Source organism: Clytia hemisphaerica, unplaced genomic scaffold, assembly GCF_902728285.1.
Source record: "Clytia hemisphaerica strain Z4C2 unplaced genomic scaffold, Clytia hemisphaerica genome assembly, whole genome shotgun sequence".
Taxonomy (NCBI): Eukaryota; Metazoa; Cnidaria; class Hydrozoa; order Leptothecata; family Clytiidae; genus Clytia; species Clytia hemisphaerica.
In genome coordinates this window covers 7917-23097 of record NW_027103890.1, presented here as the reverse complement: position 1 = coordinate 23097, position 15181 = coordinate 7917, and the positions used below count along the sequence as shown (strand labels likewise).

The 15181-nt window shown below is 36.6% G+C and overlaps 1 protein-coding gene across 1 annotated transcript; it reads left to right on the top strand.

Moving 5' to 3' along the window:
• The first annotated feature begins 6583 nt into the window (after positions 1-6583).
• LOC136808641 (WASH complex subunit 3-like) lies at positions 6584-7459 on the top strand. The gene has a single exon (XM_067065190.1). It carries the CDS (start codon positions 6584-6586, stop codon positions 7457-7459), a length of 876 nt encoding a protein of 291 aa, XP_066921291.1.
• The last annotated feature ends 7722 nt before the right edge of the window (positions 7460-15181 follow it).

The following is a 15181-nucleotide window of genomic DNA, read 5'->3' as shown; positions in this document are numbered from 1 at the left end:
GCTGTTTGTGTATGTTATATAGCTGTTTGTGTATGTTGTGTAGCTGTTTGTGTATGATGTGTAGCTGTTCCAATGTCTAAAAATAGTAAGAAAGGTTATTTAATTTAATTTAAGCCAGAAACTTTGACTTTTGAATCCATATTTGAAATTCTCAGATTTTTAAATCAATATTTGCCACCATTTTCAAAGTTTTATTTTCTAAGATTCAACTCAAACTAGAAGTTTTGTTTGTTTAAGTTTCATTACAGATTATAATTGTAAATTTTTCATGCAAGTTGAGCAGGATTATTCTTGGTTAACATATTTTTTTTTGCTTAATAGCTGGTAAAATAAGTTTTCTAATTTTTTAAATCGTTTTAAGTCTAGATCTACTTGACCTGAACCATTTTCAAAGTTTTATTTTCTAAGATTCAACTCAAACTAGAAGTTTTGTTTGTTTAAGTTTCATTACAGATTATAATTGTAAATTTTTCATGCAAGTTGAGCAGGATGGGAGTGTTTATTTTTGACACCATTCATGTATTAGTCCAGTTCAATTAGTTATAATTTTTCATTATGTCAGATTATGTTACTTGTGAATAATTTTGTTGGAAAATCTTTGGGAATAACTAACAGAGTCCAATTAGTACCGTCAATTCAATTCAATTCAACTGCTCTAAACTCGTAGGCAAAAAAGAGTGGAATTTCCGATGCATTTTGGAAAAGTAAATGGATTTTTATCGTAATTTCCGACCACCACTGGAAAAGAAAAATTATTTCCGAGGCTAGAAAAAATTTAAAAATGCACGTCGTCCGACGGGGGGTAACAAAAATTTTCTGGAATTCGCCCATTCGCCAATATAAGTTTTTACCAAAATTAGAAAATCTTTGATTCGGCGAAGTTTAAAAAAATTCTTGTTTGACCAAAATTAGTTCTCGCCGAAATTAAAAAATCTTAGATTAGTTCGTTCGTCAAATTAGTGCTCATCAAAAAAGGTTCCCTTAAGCTTGGTACTCACTATTTGAAAAAGTGGCGTTTAACACTAAACGCCGGCGTGTAACTTTATACGCGCACGTCTAAAACCATAAGATCTCTAGTGAGTACACTCAATAAACGCCAACGTTTAATTTCTACGCCTGCGTTTAATGTTAAACACCGGCATTTATCGAACTTAGAAAAAAAAATATTTAAACGCGCATATCAAAAAACTTTGATATGTGCGTTTAAAGTTCAAAGACACCGCCAATGTAAACAAGATTAATTCTTTTCAATTCTTTTGTAATTTTTGGCTTTTACTTTCGATTTCGTTTCACTTTTTCCCTCTTTCTCTATCCCTCTTTGCTAAAAAGCTCCCAGTGAGTACCATGTGAGTACATAGATGATCTGAAAAGTTAAATGCGTGCGCCTAGTGTTAAACGCCACTTTTTTCAACAAGTGAGTACCAAGCTTTAAAGGTATTATTTTGGGAGGAACTACTTTTGAACAAGCTTTTTCATCTTAAATTTAACGATTGTAAATTGTAAAGATTATTGTTCAAAATGTTATAATCTTCAAGATAGACCATCAGACCCACCTCCCTAAATTCAGGATTGGGTGACAGCAACCAACCACCTTCCAAACACAGGATTTAAGTCAGTAATTTGAAACAATTTACAGTTTTTGCTACTGATTAAATCTTAAATTTATCATATCAATAACAATATGTTGACCTCCAATCCTGCCTCTTTTCGTATTTTTTTTTTGCTTGGACCCTGCTAGAAACTCATTTCAAAGACAGAATGAATTAGAACTAACTAAATCTAAAAACACACTTACTGTACTTCAGATTAATGGTATTTCAACAAACAGAAACCAAGCAACAAATTGATTTGCTCAATCATCGAAACACCCCCAAGACAACAACACACTGTAATAATTTATTTAAATTTTGTTTCTACCTCTCAAGGTGAAGGTCAAAGAAAAAAGGTTTCATCGAAAGACACGGTCAGAGCTCAAACTGCTCATGGTTTCAGGCTAAAATGTGGAACGTAATGTCGCAATAGGATCTTCCCTTTTCATTCCATTCTGCAATTTATCAACATTTGTTTTGATTTTGTCGGCTCCGTAAACCGGGTTGACCCGGTTCCAAAACCGGTAGAGATCACTTTTCAAACCGTTTTGCACCGGTTTGTATGTAAAAATCAACAAGCTCGAGATACTCAATTTTAGAAACTTTGACACCGATTTCTCAACCGTTTTAAACCGGTTTAAGTCGGGAAAAACCGATCTCAACCGGTGTGTTGCGAGTCAAAACCGAGTCAAAACCGGTGTGTGTTTTTGCTGTATGGAAATCGCTTGGCAGGACACAATTAACCGAACTTGAGAAAGGTGTGTTTAGAGATTTGGGTTTTTATGGTTTTATTTGAAATATAAAAAGGTGTTGGTTTACATTTGAACGTGTTTTTTTTTGTTTATTTGAATTATTGAAGTTACTATATTTTTAGTGAAAAAATAAAAGTAAAAAAAATCATGGATGAGAAAAATGAGCCACTAAACATACAACCTTCATCATCCAAACGAGGAGGAATTGTTGGTGGAGTCAAGTGTGCAATATGTACAAACAACAAGAAGTATAAAGATTTGGATGAATTGAAAAAGCGTTATGTGGACGTTCACAAAGTCAACGCTACCAATAAATTGATGGGAAGGTATTTAGACTTGCGTTTTAACCCACCTTTTAAAAAACTTAACGAAACCCAAAGGTTTGAAATACAATTGCTTCAAATTAGTTTATTGTAGAAACTTAAAAGTCAAGCTTTGTACGACGACTTGATTCGAAAAAAAGAAAAGTTTAACAAGGATGAGATTAAAGAGTTGTTGTATCGAAAGATGATTAACGTTGGGGCGGATGACCTAATGGGAAACGAAGGTTCCGATAGAGAGGAGAAACTCATGTCATCAATAGAACAAATAGAATTTTTCTTAAACAACTATAATACGTTTATGAATTTGGAAGTTTCATCGACTGCTATGGCGGTGTCGAAGGACGACGACGACGACGACGACGACGACGACGACGCCAGTGCTAGACAAGTTTTTGACGGAGGAGCAAAAGTTTTATCGAAAAGTTTTGTTATGAAATATATTAGTGACGGTGCAGAAGCAGACATGATTATAGGCAAGTTTAAAATTCAAATCAGAGATGACGTTTTGGAAACTTTGGATTATAACGATTTCATATTGTCCTTTGAAGCTTATGGTGTGTTTGTGGAAGTTCAAAAAGTTTTGTTTGAAAATTTTTTTTTTTTAATTTAAGAAGAAAAACGTAGATGAAACAAAAAAACAACGTCGCCGCCGTCGACGTAGTCGTCGCCGTAGTGGTCCAACTATTGAAAAGTTGAAAAGAGACAGTAAAGCGAGTGTACTAATTGAAATGTCAGTGGAATTTGTAAGAGATGAATTTTTCAGAAAGCTGGATGACGACGTAGATGATTATTTTGATCAATTAGAAGACGAAAATCAACGACAAAAACAGTCTATTGAGAGATTTTTTAAAGGACAAAAGTGGTCAGAAATGAGAAATAGTCAAAATGCGAACAATAAAATAGTTCACTATTCCCATTTTCAAGAAGGAGAAGTATCTTATGGTGATTCTCTATACGAATTTTGTATGAGTAATATTAATGCAAAAGTTTATGGATCGTTTAATGTAGTTGGCAGCGCGTGGGATTTGAGGAGAGTTGTTTCTTCTACAGTCACCATTAAAGGTGAAAAAAATAATCATGGTCATTCTTTTACACCTAGATTGATACGAGGACGAAGACATTTTTTCGATCAAATTGAACAAACGAAAATCAATAGAATGAAATACAAAGCAGACAAGATGGGAATGATATTCATGGAAGTTTACAACTGTTTGAAGAATACGAAAGAATTGAAACGCAAGATGAGACGTAACGTTAAGAAGACGTGTAATTTACCCAATTCTTTACACTTCAATTCTCTCACAATATTGCCACAGTTAGAAGCTTCGGACAAAGCGTTGATTCACGACGCGTTTTTGGAAATGCAAAATCTTCACGACGATGATATGTTGGACCAAAGCGAATTAATTTTTGATGTTGGTGGCGATGGTGGTGGCTGTGAAGACGATGATGACGACAAAGATGATGAAGGAGACGACGTTGTAGAAGTGAGCGAAAATAATAATATTGTTGTAGACGACGACGATGTTATTATAACGGATGAGAAAGCACCCACTTCATCTGCCCCAAAACCAACAATTTTGACAACACCGCCCATGGGAGGAGGATCTATTGCTAATGCGATTCCACAAGCACCCGTAAAGGCTATACCATTCCATTTAAACCAACAAAAAGACGAATAACAAAAACGTTTTGGACGTGAAAAAGAAGTTGAAGCTCAACAACAACAACAACAACACATCAATATCAACATCATCAACTGAACTCAATGAGCCACAATTGGTCAAAGGCCCACCACGAAAAAAGAGGAAAACGAAACAACAAACATTATCAGCATTTTTTCCAGTTGAAAAAAAGCCAAAGGTAAGGTATTTATTATTTTAATTTTAATTTTTTTGTGTTTGATTGACGATTGATGATGATTGATACTTATTTATTTTATTTTATTTTTTTATAGATAACAACTGCTGTTGTCGACAACAATGAAGAAGACATTATCTTTTCAATATCACCAACACCACCACCACCACCAAATTCTGAAGTTGTAAAGTTGATAAGTGAACCTTTGGGACTGGGCATTAACACACCCTATTCTGAAATTATTCCAACAAACAACGTCATATCTATCGCTCCTATTATAACTTCTCAGCAATCACTTGACATTCAACACATATTAGACGCTTTAACGAACAACATAGCAGAACCAATGTCCGGTGAACAAATGTCTCTCCTTGCCAAAATGTCAAGCTCAATATTTCAACAACAACAACATTGAAGAAAGAACCGCACCAAAACTGAGAACAATCTCCTACCTTTCCAATACAAAGTGGGGGTGGAAGAAAAACTACCTGAAACAGATATACACCGCCAACGTCAAATCCATCATCAACTATGCAGGATTCGCATGGCAGCCATGTCTCTCCGCTACCCAAATCAAAAACCTAGATAGGGTCCAATACCGCGCACTAAGGAAAATAACGGGCCAGACACTCAACACACCATGTGAAGCACTCCTCCTAGAATCTGGGGAACAAAGCCTGAAAACCCAATTCGAACGAAATACCATCATCGCAGCAGAAAAGGCACTCAGACTCCCCCACGATCACCCACGACGACTCGCGTACGAGCAAACAAATCGTTCAAAACGAATTAAAAGAAAGAGCTGGGGGACGACTGCAAGGGATCTGCTAACCAGACTCCCAGACCTGGACGACATCGAGAACAGAAAACCTCTAGACTACTTCACCCACCCACCTTGGTTATCAAATCCAAACATCGAAATATTCAGCTCACTACCTGGCATCGAGAATAAACATGCAAATCAGAATCAAATCCTTGAAGCAACCTTGACGCAATTACGTTCCCTCAACCCAACATATACCATCTACACAGACGGGTCTGCTATGGCGGGAACAACCGATGGAGGAGCAGGATTAGTGGTGACAACAGATGACCCTGCTGAAATAGCACCTGTCACCATCATAAAGACCAAAGGGGCGAAGTTCACGAGTTCATATGAAGAAGAAGTCCGTGCCATGGAACGAGCAGCAGAGTGGATTGCAGTAAATACAGAAGACGATGATTCGATCGTGATTGCGACTGATAGTCAATCCCTATGCCAAGCTCTCCAACACAATAACAGAGAGATAGACGCCATCATACAACGTTTGAGCCAAACGAAGGCAAAAATCACAATTCAATGGCTGCCCGGACACAGTAACATACCGGGGAACGAGGCAGCTGACAAAGCTGCAAAAGAAGCGACAAAGCTAGAAGGCGTCCACCAGTCAACCAGCATGAAGTGTGCCCGCACAATAATAAAATCCAATATCAAAGACGGGGACCCGGAACGCCCTTGGCTGAAAGAAGTTTATTCAAAATATTCAATGTCAAAAGAGAAAGCAGTGAAGACGAGGCACGACCAGGTAGACCTGGCACGAATTAGATGTGGTAAACACCTTGCCTTCGCTGCATACGATCACCAACTTCACGAAGAAGTAGACCCAAAATGTCCTCACTGTGACCACCAGCAGCACGATCTCCAACACTGGTTTTTGGACTGCCCGGACACACGTGAGGCCCGTTTCGAAATCTTTGGCGAGGAAGTCGACGATGGACTCAGCTTGCTGACGAAACGACCAGAACAGTCAATCGCGCTGGCGAGGAGGACTCTCCTCGGAGCGAGAATCAACTGACGAAGCCAATACACACACACACACACACAACAACAACAACAACAACAATTTCAACAACAACAGCAACAACAACAGCAGAAAATGCCAACTCTAACTCCTCACTTGGTTGAATCAGCACTAATTTCTTTGGAATGTATTCCGTCCACAACAATAGCATCTACTTACATGTTGGGAGATGAACGTGTGGATGCTTCTTCTTTTGTAGCACACTGTTTGCACCAACGATGACACACCAGTCAAAAGCGACCGATTTTCTCGAATTTAAACCACCATTACCTTTGACGACAGTGTCATCTTCAGCATCGTTAAAATTACCACCTCCACCACCTCAACCAGCAACAACACCATTATCATATTTACCACCGCCGACGACCTCGTCTTCGTCATTTACGAAAAGTAAATTGTCGATCGATCCAAATGATGTTTTTAACAAGTCACAAATTAACACGGCTAAAAAGTGTTTGATGGATGAAAACAAATCTCCTGAAGACGCTTTGAGTGAAATAGAAATGATGTCAACCACCATTACTGCCGAAGATTTGGCTCGAAACAAGGAGAACATGTCTGCAATTAAATACATGGAAGATATTCAAAACGTGTCCAGTGACGAGGAAGAGGAGGATGACGACGACGACGAGAGTAGTGACGTTTCTGAAAGTGACGATGATTTACCACCCCCTTCACCACCACCACCAACCCCTCAACCGGCGAGAAAATTACAACCAAAGAAAAAGACTACGTCTTCACAACTACCACCACCTCAACCAACAGCATCGTTTAAAAAGGACGACGATGCTTTAGACATTCATTGTGAAGATGACTTAGATGAGGATTTTCAACATAAGAAACAAACACCTTCATCTGTTGTTGTTGTAAAACCGTCATCATCAAAATCTAAAAGCTCGTCGTCGTCGACGTCGTCTTCTTCGTCAGACAAAAAGGAAAGCGTAAAACGAGATTCTAAAGGAAAACCTTATTTGGTTTCTAAAAGTGATGATTCGTATCGAATAGTTCACAAGGGATGTGACGCTTCTTTCGCTGATGAAACACGTAAAAACCTTAAGAAAAGACTCGATAAAGAAAAACAAATAACACTTTAGACTTTCAGGTTAAAGATAAAAAGAGGTTTTCACCTTATTACACTATAAAGTCGTCAAAACGACGTTAATGTTATTTTTTTGAATTTATTTTAACGGTGTTTGATTGTACATATTTTAAAGTTAACATACTCTTTTTTGCAGTGATTGTTTTGTTGTATTATAGGAAAAATGTTTAAAAGAATATTAAAAAAATTATTCAAATTCATTTTTTACCTGTGTTTTTTTATTTTTTTAGATTGATATAGCTCCTGTTGTTTGAAATCAGTAATTGGTTCGATAGCCATTTATGTGTATCGAATTGTCAATAACATACCCATAGAACAATTTTTGACTAAGAACATGTTGGAAAGGGCCAATTTGATCGAGAAACCTTGTGCTTACATTGAAAAGTTTGGAGAACCGATAGGAATAAAAAAGGTTCCGGATGCAGTCTTTCAAAATTCATCTTTAGACCCTAACGTTAACGAAAAAAACATAATGATCAAAATGAAAGACATGGAGGACGTTTTGAGCGAAAAGGATATTTTCATATATTTTAATTTATATCTTTTTGATGAACGAAAAGTGCTTTTTAATTTAAACTCCACCAAAGAAAAGGTCAGCACACGTAGAACGATTGGAGCTGTCATCTTTGCCCACGTCAGTAACACTCACCAACCCAAAACTCACGCGGACACTTTTCCACTCGTGTTGTCGAAAGAAACGAAAACTTTGATTCACTGTAGTCTTCTTTTGAACGTCGGCCAATTGTGTTTAATCAATCACCAGCACGTAAAAGATTCTCTTTCGTTAGAAGAATTGGCCGAAAAGTGTGAGGTGACCGAGAAGGGAATTGTCGATTGTCTTTTTTTTGACAAAAAAGATTTGAAGAACGAAAAGTTGAGAAAGAGCCTAAAAATTATGGGTTGGATTAAAATTTTTTTGTGCAACGCTTGTTGTGCGGCGTACGTGAAAAAGCAAAGGTTTGTCGTCCACATAACAACTTGCAGTGGTTCTAGTGTCGGATCCATAAGTTTCAGCAATCAAAACATATTAGAAAATTTTAAAGAGTTTACCACCACTCTAAAATGTCCGTTGATATGTGGTCTAGACACGGAACCCGCTTGTGTGGACGAGTTGCAGAGGAAAATTAGAGTAAACGGAGAAATGTATAAAGAACACCAACAAAAGTCAGCACAGATGTTTATGACAGCGCTCACTGCCACGATTTATTTTAGGCCGAACCCCGAAAAGTCTTTTTTACTCTACAAAGACGTGTCAATGAGCAATGCAGAACTCATGAAAATACCCATTCGCGATTGGCTAATGAATAGGTTTTTTACAGTGGAAGAGTTAAATCCCGTAAAATTTTTCGAACAGCCATGGACAAATTCGTAAAATTAAGAACGGAAAAAACAGAACTCGAAGAGGAATTGGAAATTGTTGAAATGGAGTGTGATGAAAATTATCGCGCCAACAAAGATCACATCAACGCAAAACTTAACATTTTGCGAAGAACGTTGATAGAAGCAAGAACGTTGGCGTGTAATAAGTTTGGGATCTACTTCATGGAACTGTTTCAAGCTTGCATATACGTCTTTCAAAAGTATGTTTTGATAAAACAAAAGAAACTGCTCAAAATGTCACATTTTGAACGTTTGAATTATGTTCGTGAAAATTAAAGATGGAATGCGAGCAGCCTAAACGACGTTTGAGAATTATTACCGACACAAATTTGAACGAAGACGAAAACGAAAAGGCAGCAGCAAACGAGGTCGAGACAACGTTCGGATTCGAGCGTTGTGACTATCAAGAGTTTGATTCGGTCAAAGTTTTTAAAGACCATCAAGAGCTAAATTGTGCAATATGTAATTTTAAGCTGGATCCTCAGTACATTTTGTATCTTGAAAAATGGCACGAAATGAATTTTTCTAGGGCAAAGAAAAAGGATGACGATGGATTTAAGGCTCTCTTAAATGAGATTTCGAAAAAAGGCAGATTTGACAAATCACATTTGAAACAACGTTTTGAAGAGATTGATAAAGATTTTAAAAGAAAAAGTTGTCTAACGAAGCTTATCATTGGGAACACTCTGATGCTTTGGACTACGTATGCGAACGAAATGAAAAGGGAGACGACGGCGACGACGACACGTTTGATGAAGACGATGACGATGACGTTAAAGGAAAAAAAAGAAGAGTGGACCATTGCTGACGGAGTGGCGATTTTAAAAGAAGACGATAGTGACGATGACGACGACGATGGAGATGACGATAATAACGACAAAGTTTTCACTCTGAAACATTTCCTTCTCATAAAATGATATCTCCTCACTTTTCTGTTTGGAAAGGTAGAAATAAATGGTACGTGAAGAGCGAAATTAAAATCTTTGCCGTCAAATATTTATTTCTGTACAAACAAAATTTGAATCTTTTTTTGTACGAAAAATGTGGTAAAGACGATGCCATTTATTCAAACACAAAATTTGAGGAAAAATACGAGGCTGACGAGTCGTTTCGAGAGGCAACTCACAAGTTTGAAGTAGATTACAAGATAACAAGACCAGAACAAAAAGTCAAAATGGTACCAAAGTCAATGTGGGAAATGACTCAGTCGTACTCCAACTCAGAGTTGGAAACTCTCTTGGACGTGCTTTACAATTATTTGGAGTTTCACATCGCCTTGAAGGAGCTTTCTTTATCTTTTGAAGACGTTAAAGGTTTTTTTGAAAACGCCATTTTTCTTTTTCAAAAAGAGCGAAAGCGAAAAGGAATCGATCGAATATTTTTTCCAATCGACGAAGAAAATTTCACGTATTTGTTTGAGGGTGTGATGGAGTTGGTCGGACTTTTAAACGTTGAAATTGACGAGGAGGATGGTGATGATGATGTCGAACGAGAAAGTTTATCCTACAATAACTATTCTCCCAAGACAATAATCGAAAGGTTTGAGTCTATTGACGTGACCTCGTCTTCGATCCCTTTGATAGAATCCTTAAAGAAAGTTTACGAAAACGACAGAGTTAGTTGCAGTGATGATGATGTCGAAGACGAAAGCTGTTTGAAAAAACTTCAAGCTAAAAACTTTCAAAAGAGAACAAACCACTTGAAATAAGTGCTTTTGGAATCGTTTTGTGAGATGTTTTCAAAGTATCTGATGGAGTTACGATTTTTTTCAAATGCATTAAAAAAGAGTGACAAAACGTCCGAGGGAAGTTACGCGAACACTTTGAAAAAGTCAAGGCTCTCGTCCAAACCAGACGACGTCTTTTTCAAAGACAAGTGTAAGTTTGAATACATGTATTTGACGTCTTTGGTGATTCACCACAACCATTACTTTCCAGATGATAAGCCTGTCGGACTTGCACATCACAATTGCAACCTAAGATATTACGAAAGAGGTTTACCAAAGACCCGTGTTTTTGTTCACAATTTTACCGTTTACGGTAATAATTTATGCGAACTTAATTATGCAGAAAAAAAAAGAGGGCTAGGTAAAAAAGTGGAGGGCAGCCCTCTGTTTTTTCACGATTATGCGCGTAAATTAAAATACTCGATTCTCATTGGCTGTCGTCATTGGTTACGGCTCTCTGATTGGTCGAACTGAAAAATTAGTGAAAAGAGGGCATCATATAATCATCACACCAAAACTCTTCTTGTTTTATAGCGGGTCCTTATCGGATGATGAAGGGTATATGTGATATCCTTAGATAACCATTGTTTCACTTCTCTCAATTTCAGATCAGGTATTCTAACTTTTGCAGCTCGATACAGGCGAATTGGAGAGGATGACGAGACAGTTGATTTCAAAGAGTGATAAAGCTCACTCCAGATTCTATTTTTCTCTTCTTCTCTCATAATGTTAATAAATTACAAATTCTTCTTCTTCTTCTTGAATATCCTCTACTCCATCCACTTGGCTATTCTCGATGATTAGTGTTGATCCACAGCAAGAAATTAAACATTTTAATTTTCTCAGAAGATCTCTGGCTTTAAAAAGAAGTTCCATCCTTACCACATGAATGAGAAACTTAAAATGGAATAATGGATATAAAATCGAATCTTTTTATAAACTAACGAACACTAGATGTCGAGGATAACCATTTGATTGGAGTATTCGGATTTACATTTGATTTCAATTTCAAAGGATAAGGCGCAGTTGCAGAGCGTTTTCTCTTAGTTCGCTTCATTACTAAGTTCTCCTTCTCCTCTATGTTCATTTGAGTCTTCATGTTTGTCTTCAGTCTTTATTTTTAATCCATTCCATAGGTAGGTTCATCTCTGATAATACTTTCACAAAGTTATTCCTAAACCTAAGAGGTGAAACAAGTTTCTTTCTATTGCTCAACGCATCCAACAACAAATCACCAATGTTCGATCCTCTCAAAACATTGCCATCATATAGAATTTCTTTATTTGCGTTCCATTTTAATGTTTCTGGATTCGCACTGATGAATCTAAGAATTTGACCTGCATCCTTTCTTGAGGTTTTGGGTAGTGTTGTAATGATATCTTCTATTTTAACTTCTTTCGACCCTTCATGCACCGGTGGCAATGCTTCTTCTCAAGGGTTTGATCGAATCCGCACATTGTTGCTCGTAGCAGTTGTAGCATCGGCAGGGTTGGTAGCATCGGGAAGGTAGGTATTTTCAGAAGGTTTTACTACTTGGTCCTTCTTTGGAGGGATCAAACTATCTCTGTATCTTTTTAATGAGTTTAGTTCATTCGTAAAAATCTTTCTCATCGTTCGGTAAATCATCCCTACTCCATATATTTTTCATGTGTATTTCAGCTGCATTTACAGCTGCCTTTTCTGGGGGTGAAAAAACATCTGATGTCTGCTCTCCAGCTTTATGAAGAAGACTTTCATAAACCTCTGGAGTGAGTAGAACATACTTTTTATTAGCATATGTCGTCATGTTAACCCAAATAAATTTAAAATTCCACTTAGTGCTTTTATAATATTGTTACCGCCGTGTTGTACCAGCAAAGATTTCTTGCGAACTGTCGAGACTTTAGGATTGATGAGCTCTTTAAGTACCTTCTTTTTCCTACGAAGTTGATTTTTCACTTGCATGCTCACTGAAACCTTTCCATAAACAACATTGGTGATGCAATCGCAAATCGCATTAACGAGATCTGGTTTTGCGTTTTTTAACAACAACTTCTGATCTTTTCTAGAGCACGAATGAAGCACTTTAATCATAGGTGCGTTCCTTTTCATGAGAAGGTCTTTTCCTATCAATTATTAAGATGCTAGTGATTTCTATTAAGAATATCTTCATCTTATGTATACATATTTCGGTTCTTCTCCAGGCAAAATGTTTCCTCTGATTCTCAAATTATCATCGCTTGCGGGCTTCATACCCAGAAAGAGGTATGAATGTGGTGTTTTCGTGGCATCATCGTAAACCCATATCAAAAAATTTACATCTTTAGGCATGAACTGTTTAGCTAGGTTCGTGAATTGTGATTTGTCTCTTATGTTCCTAAAGATTATCATACTGTCTGAATTTAAACTGATGCTGCGTTGCTTTGGATGGAAAAGATTTTGTGTGAGATATATCACTGATATGTTGTCATGTCTCCCACGTGTGAAGAGTTGAGACACAGCTTTGCTTTCTGCTCCTTCGTCCATGAGATCATCCAGAACGACCAAAGATCTTATTTTGCTGTCGAGCATAGTTGAAAGATTTTCTTGGAGACCAGGTAAGTATTCTATATTTGGATCGATTTTTATAAGCTCTTTGAATAGTTCAGGTTGATGTTTCCCATAAAGCCATACTATTCGCTGTGGTGGATTCTCAATCAGAGATTTCTTGTTTCTTAACAATGAAGTGGTGAAAACAGTTTTCCCAACACCGCGCCCCCCTGAGATGAGACAACTGAAGGGATGCACTAATACCTTCTCCATCCTTATAGATTAGAGGCTTCACATGAACTAATGTAAATTCACGATAAACGAGAGTATATATTTAGAGATTAGAGGGAAGGAGGGGGGATGATAGGTAATAGTTATCGGACAGTTGCGAGTACAATATGAGAAATATTTTACGAGTTCCGAGATTTTTCCGTACAATATTTTCCGAGCCTTTAGGCGAGGAAAATATACGGAAAATACGGAACGAGTAAAATATTTCCATATTGTACGAGCAAATGTCTGATAACTGGTTTATCGGTGACCCAAAAAATGCACGCAGGGCACTTTTGTAGCAAAGTGACGTTAGATTGCTGCTACCGCTACAATGCAACAATATCTTTTCGTCAATTTATATTTTTACATGTAAAATACAAGATATATTGTACTCTTTTTAACCAATCAGATTGCAGATATTTTTTGGATCGCCGATAAAGAGGGATATCCTAGATATAAATGTTTAAAAAACTTTTTTTTTACCAAGAAAAAAATTGTTATGATTTTTTCAAAAACAATATAATTGTTTTGAGTTTCAAAGCAGTTATCAAATCCCACCCTATAAAATGAGTTGAGAGATGTTCCCATTCAGGTGTGATTAGGGAGTAATTTGTTTTTGCACTTTGTTTTTAAATCGTCATGGGGTAGATTAATTGAGCTCTTTTTTTTTTCTTTTTTTTTTGATTGGAAATTGGTTAATTTTTAAAGTTAAATCTCATAATGAGTATTGAATTATTTTTTTTTAAATTGGAAATTGGTTAATTTTTGAAGTTAAATCTCATAATGAGTAGAGTTTGCAGATACTGTTTCAAGACCCTCTCCTCTGAGCGGTATAGAATTAAGCACGAGAGGACGGTATGCCAACAACGTCCAGGAGGTAAGTTGACTGATTATTATTATTTTTTTTTTCTCCCTCAAACTATGTTACTTTTTCCATGATAGAAGTTGCTTTTTTCTTGGGCATTACGGGTACTCTTAATCTTTTCTCTAAGGCGAGACCAATTTAATTTGTTGCTCTACGGGCGCGACAGACCCAGCATTTGCTGCAAACGAAAAAATAATAATATTGAATTTCCTATGCCAAATTTCTAATACGTAATAGTTATCGGACAGTTGCGAGTACAATATGAGAAATATTTTACGAGTTCCGAGATTTTTCCGTACAATATTTTCCGAGCCTTTAGGCGAGGAAAATATACGGAAAATCCGGAACGAGTGATGAGATATCAAAAGTGTAAAGTTGTTCCTTCTCCTTTTTGGTTATTTGTTTGGAAGAGACTGAGTTCAGAGCTATGAAAGAGGATCCTAGCATAGTATCTCAATTAATTGAAACTCAAGAAAAGTGGTTAAAATATAAGAGTCAATATAAAGAAAAAGTTAAGGACTAAAAGTATGAAATCAAAGAATTTGGTGAGACGTATAATGTCCTGATGAATGATTACAACGAATTTGTGCTTGGTTTAGATAAACAAAACCTTCATAGAACATTTCAAAACTTTGATGAATATAAATATCAAGTTTGTCAAACTGAGGGAATTCATAATGAAGATATAAATGATATCGATCTCTTTTGGGATCTCTATAATGAAAGACATTGGTGAAAAAAAAAAAAAATATTATAAATTTTATTGTTAGTAAATAAAAAAAATAAAATAAATACATTAATTTAATGATAAATTTTCTAAATTAAACATTTTATTGCCGACCCAAAAAAAATATCGGCGTTTTGATTGGTCGAGAGCATCGAGATATTTGCGATATTTCATATTTCTCTAGTATGGAAATATGACCGCGTTGACTTTTGGGGGACTGGGTAAGCGGCGGGAGAAA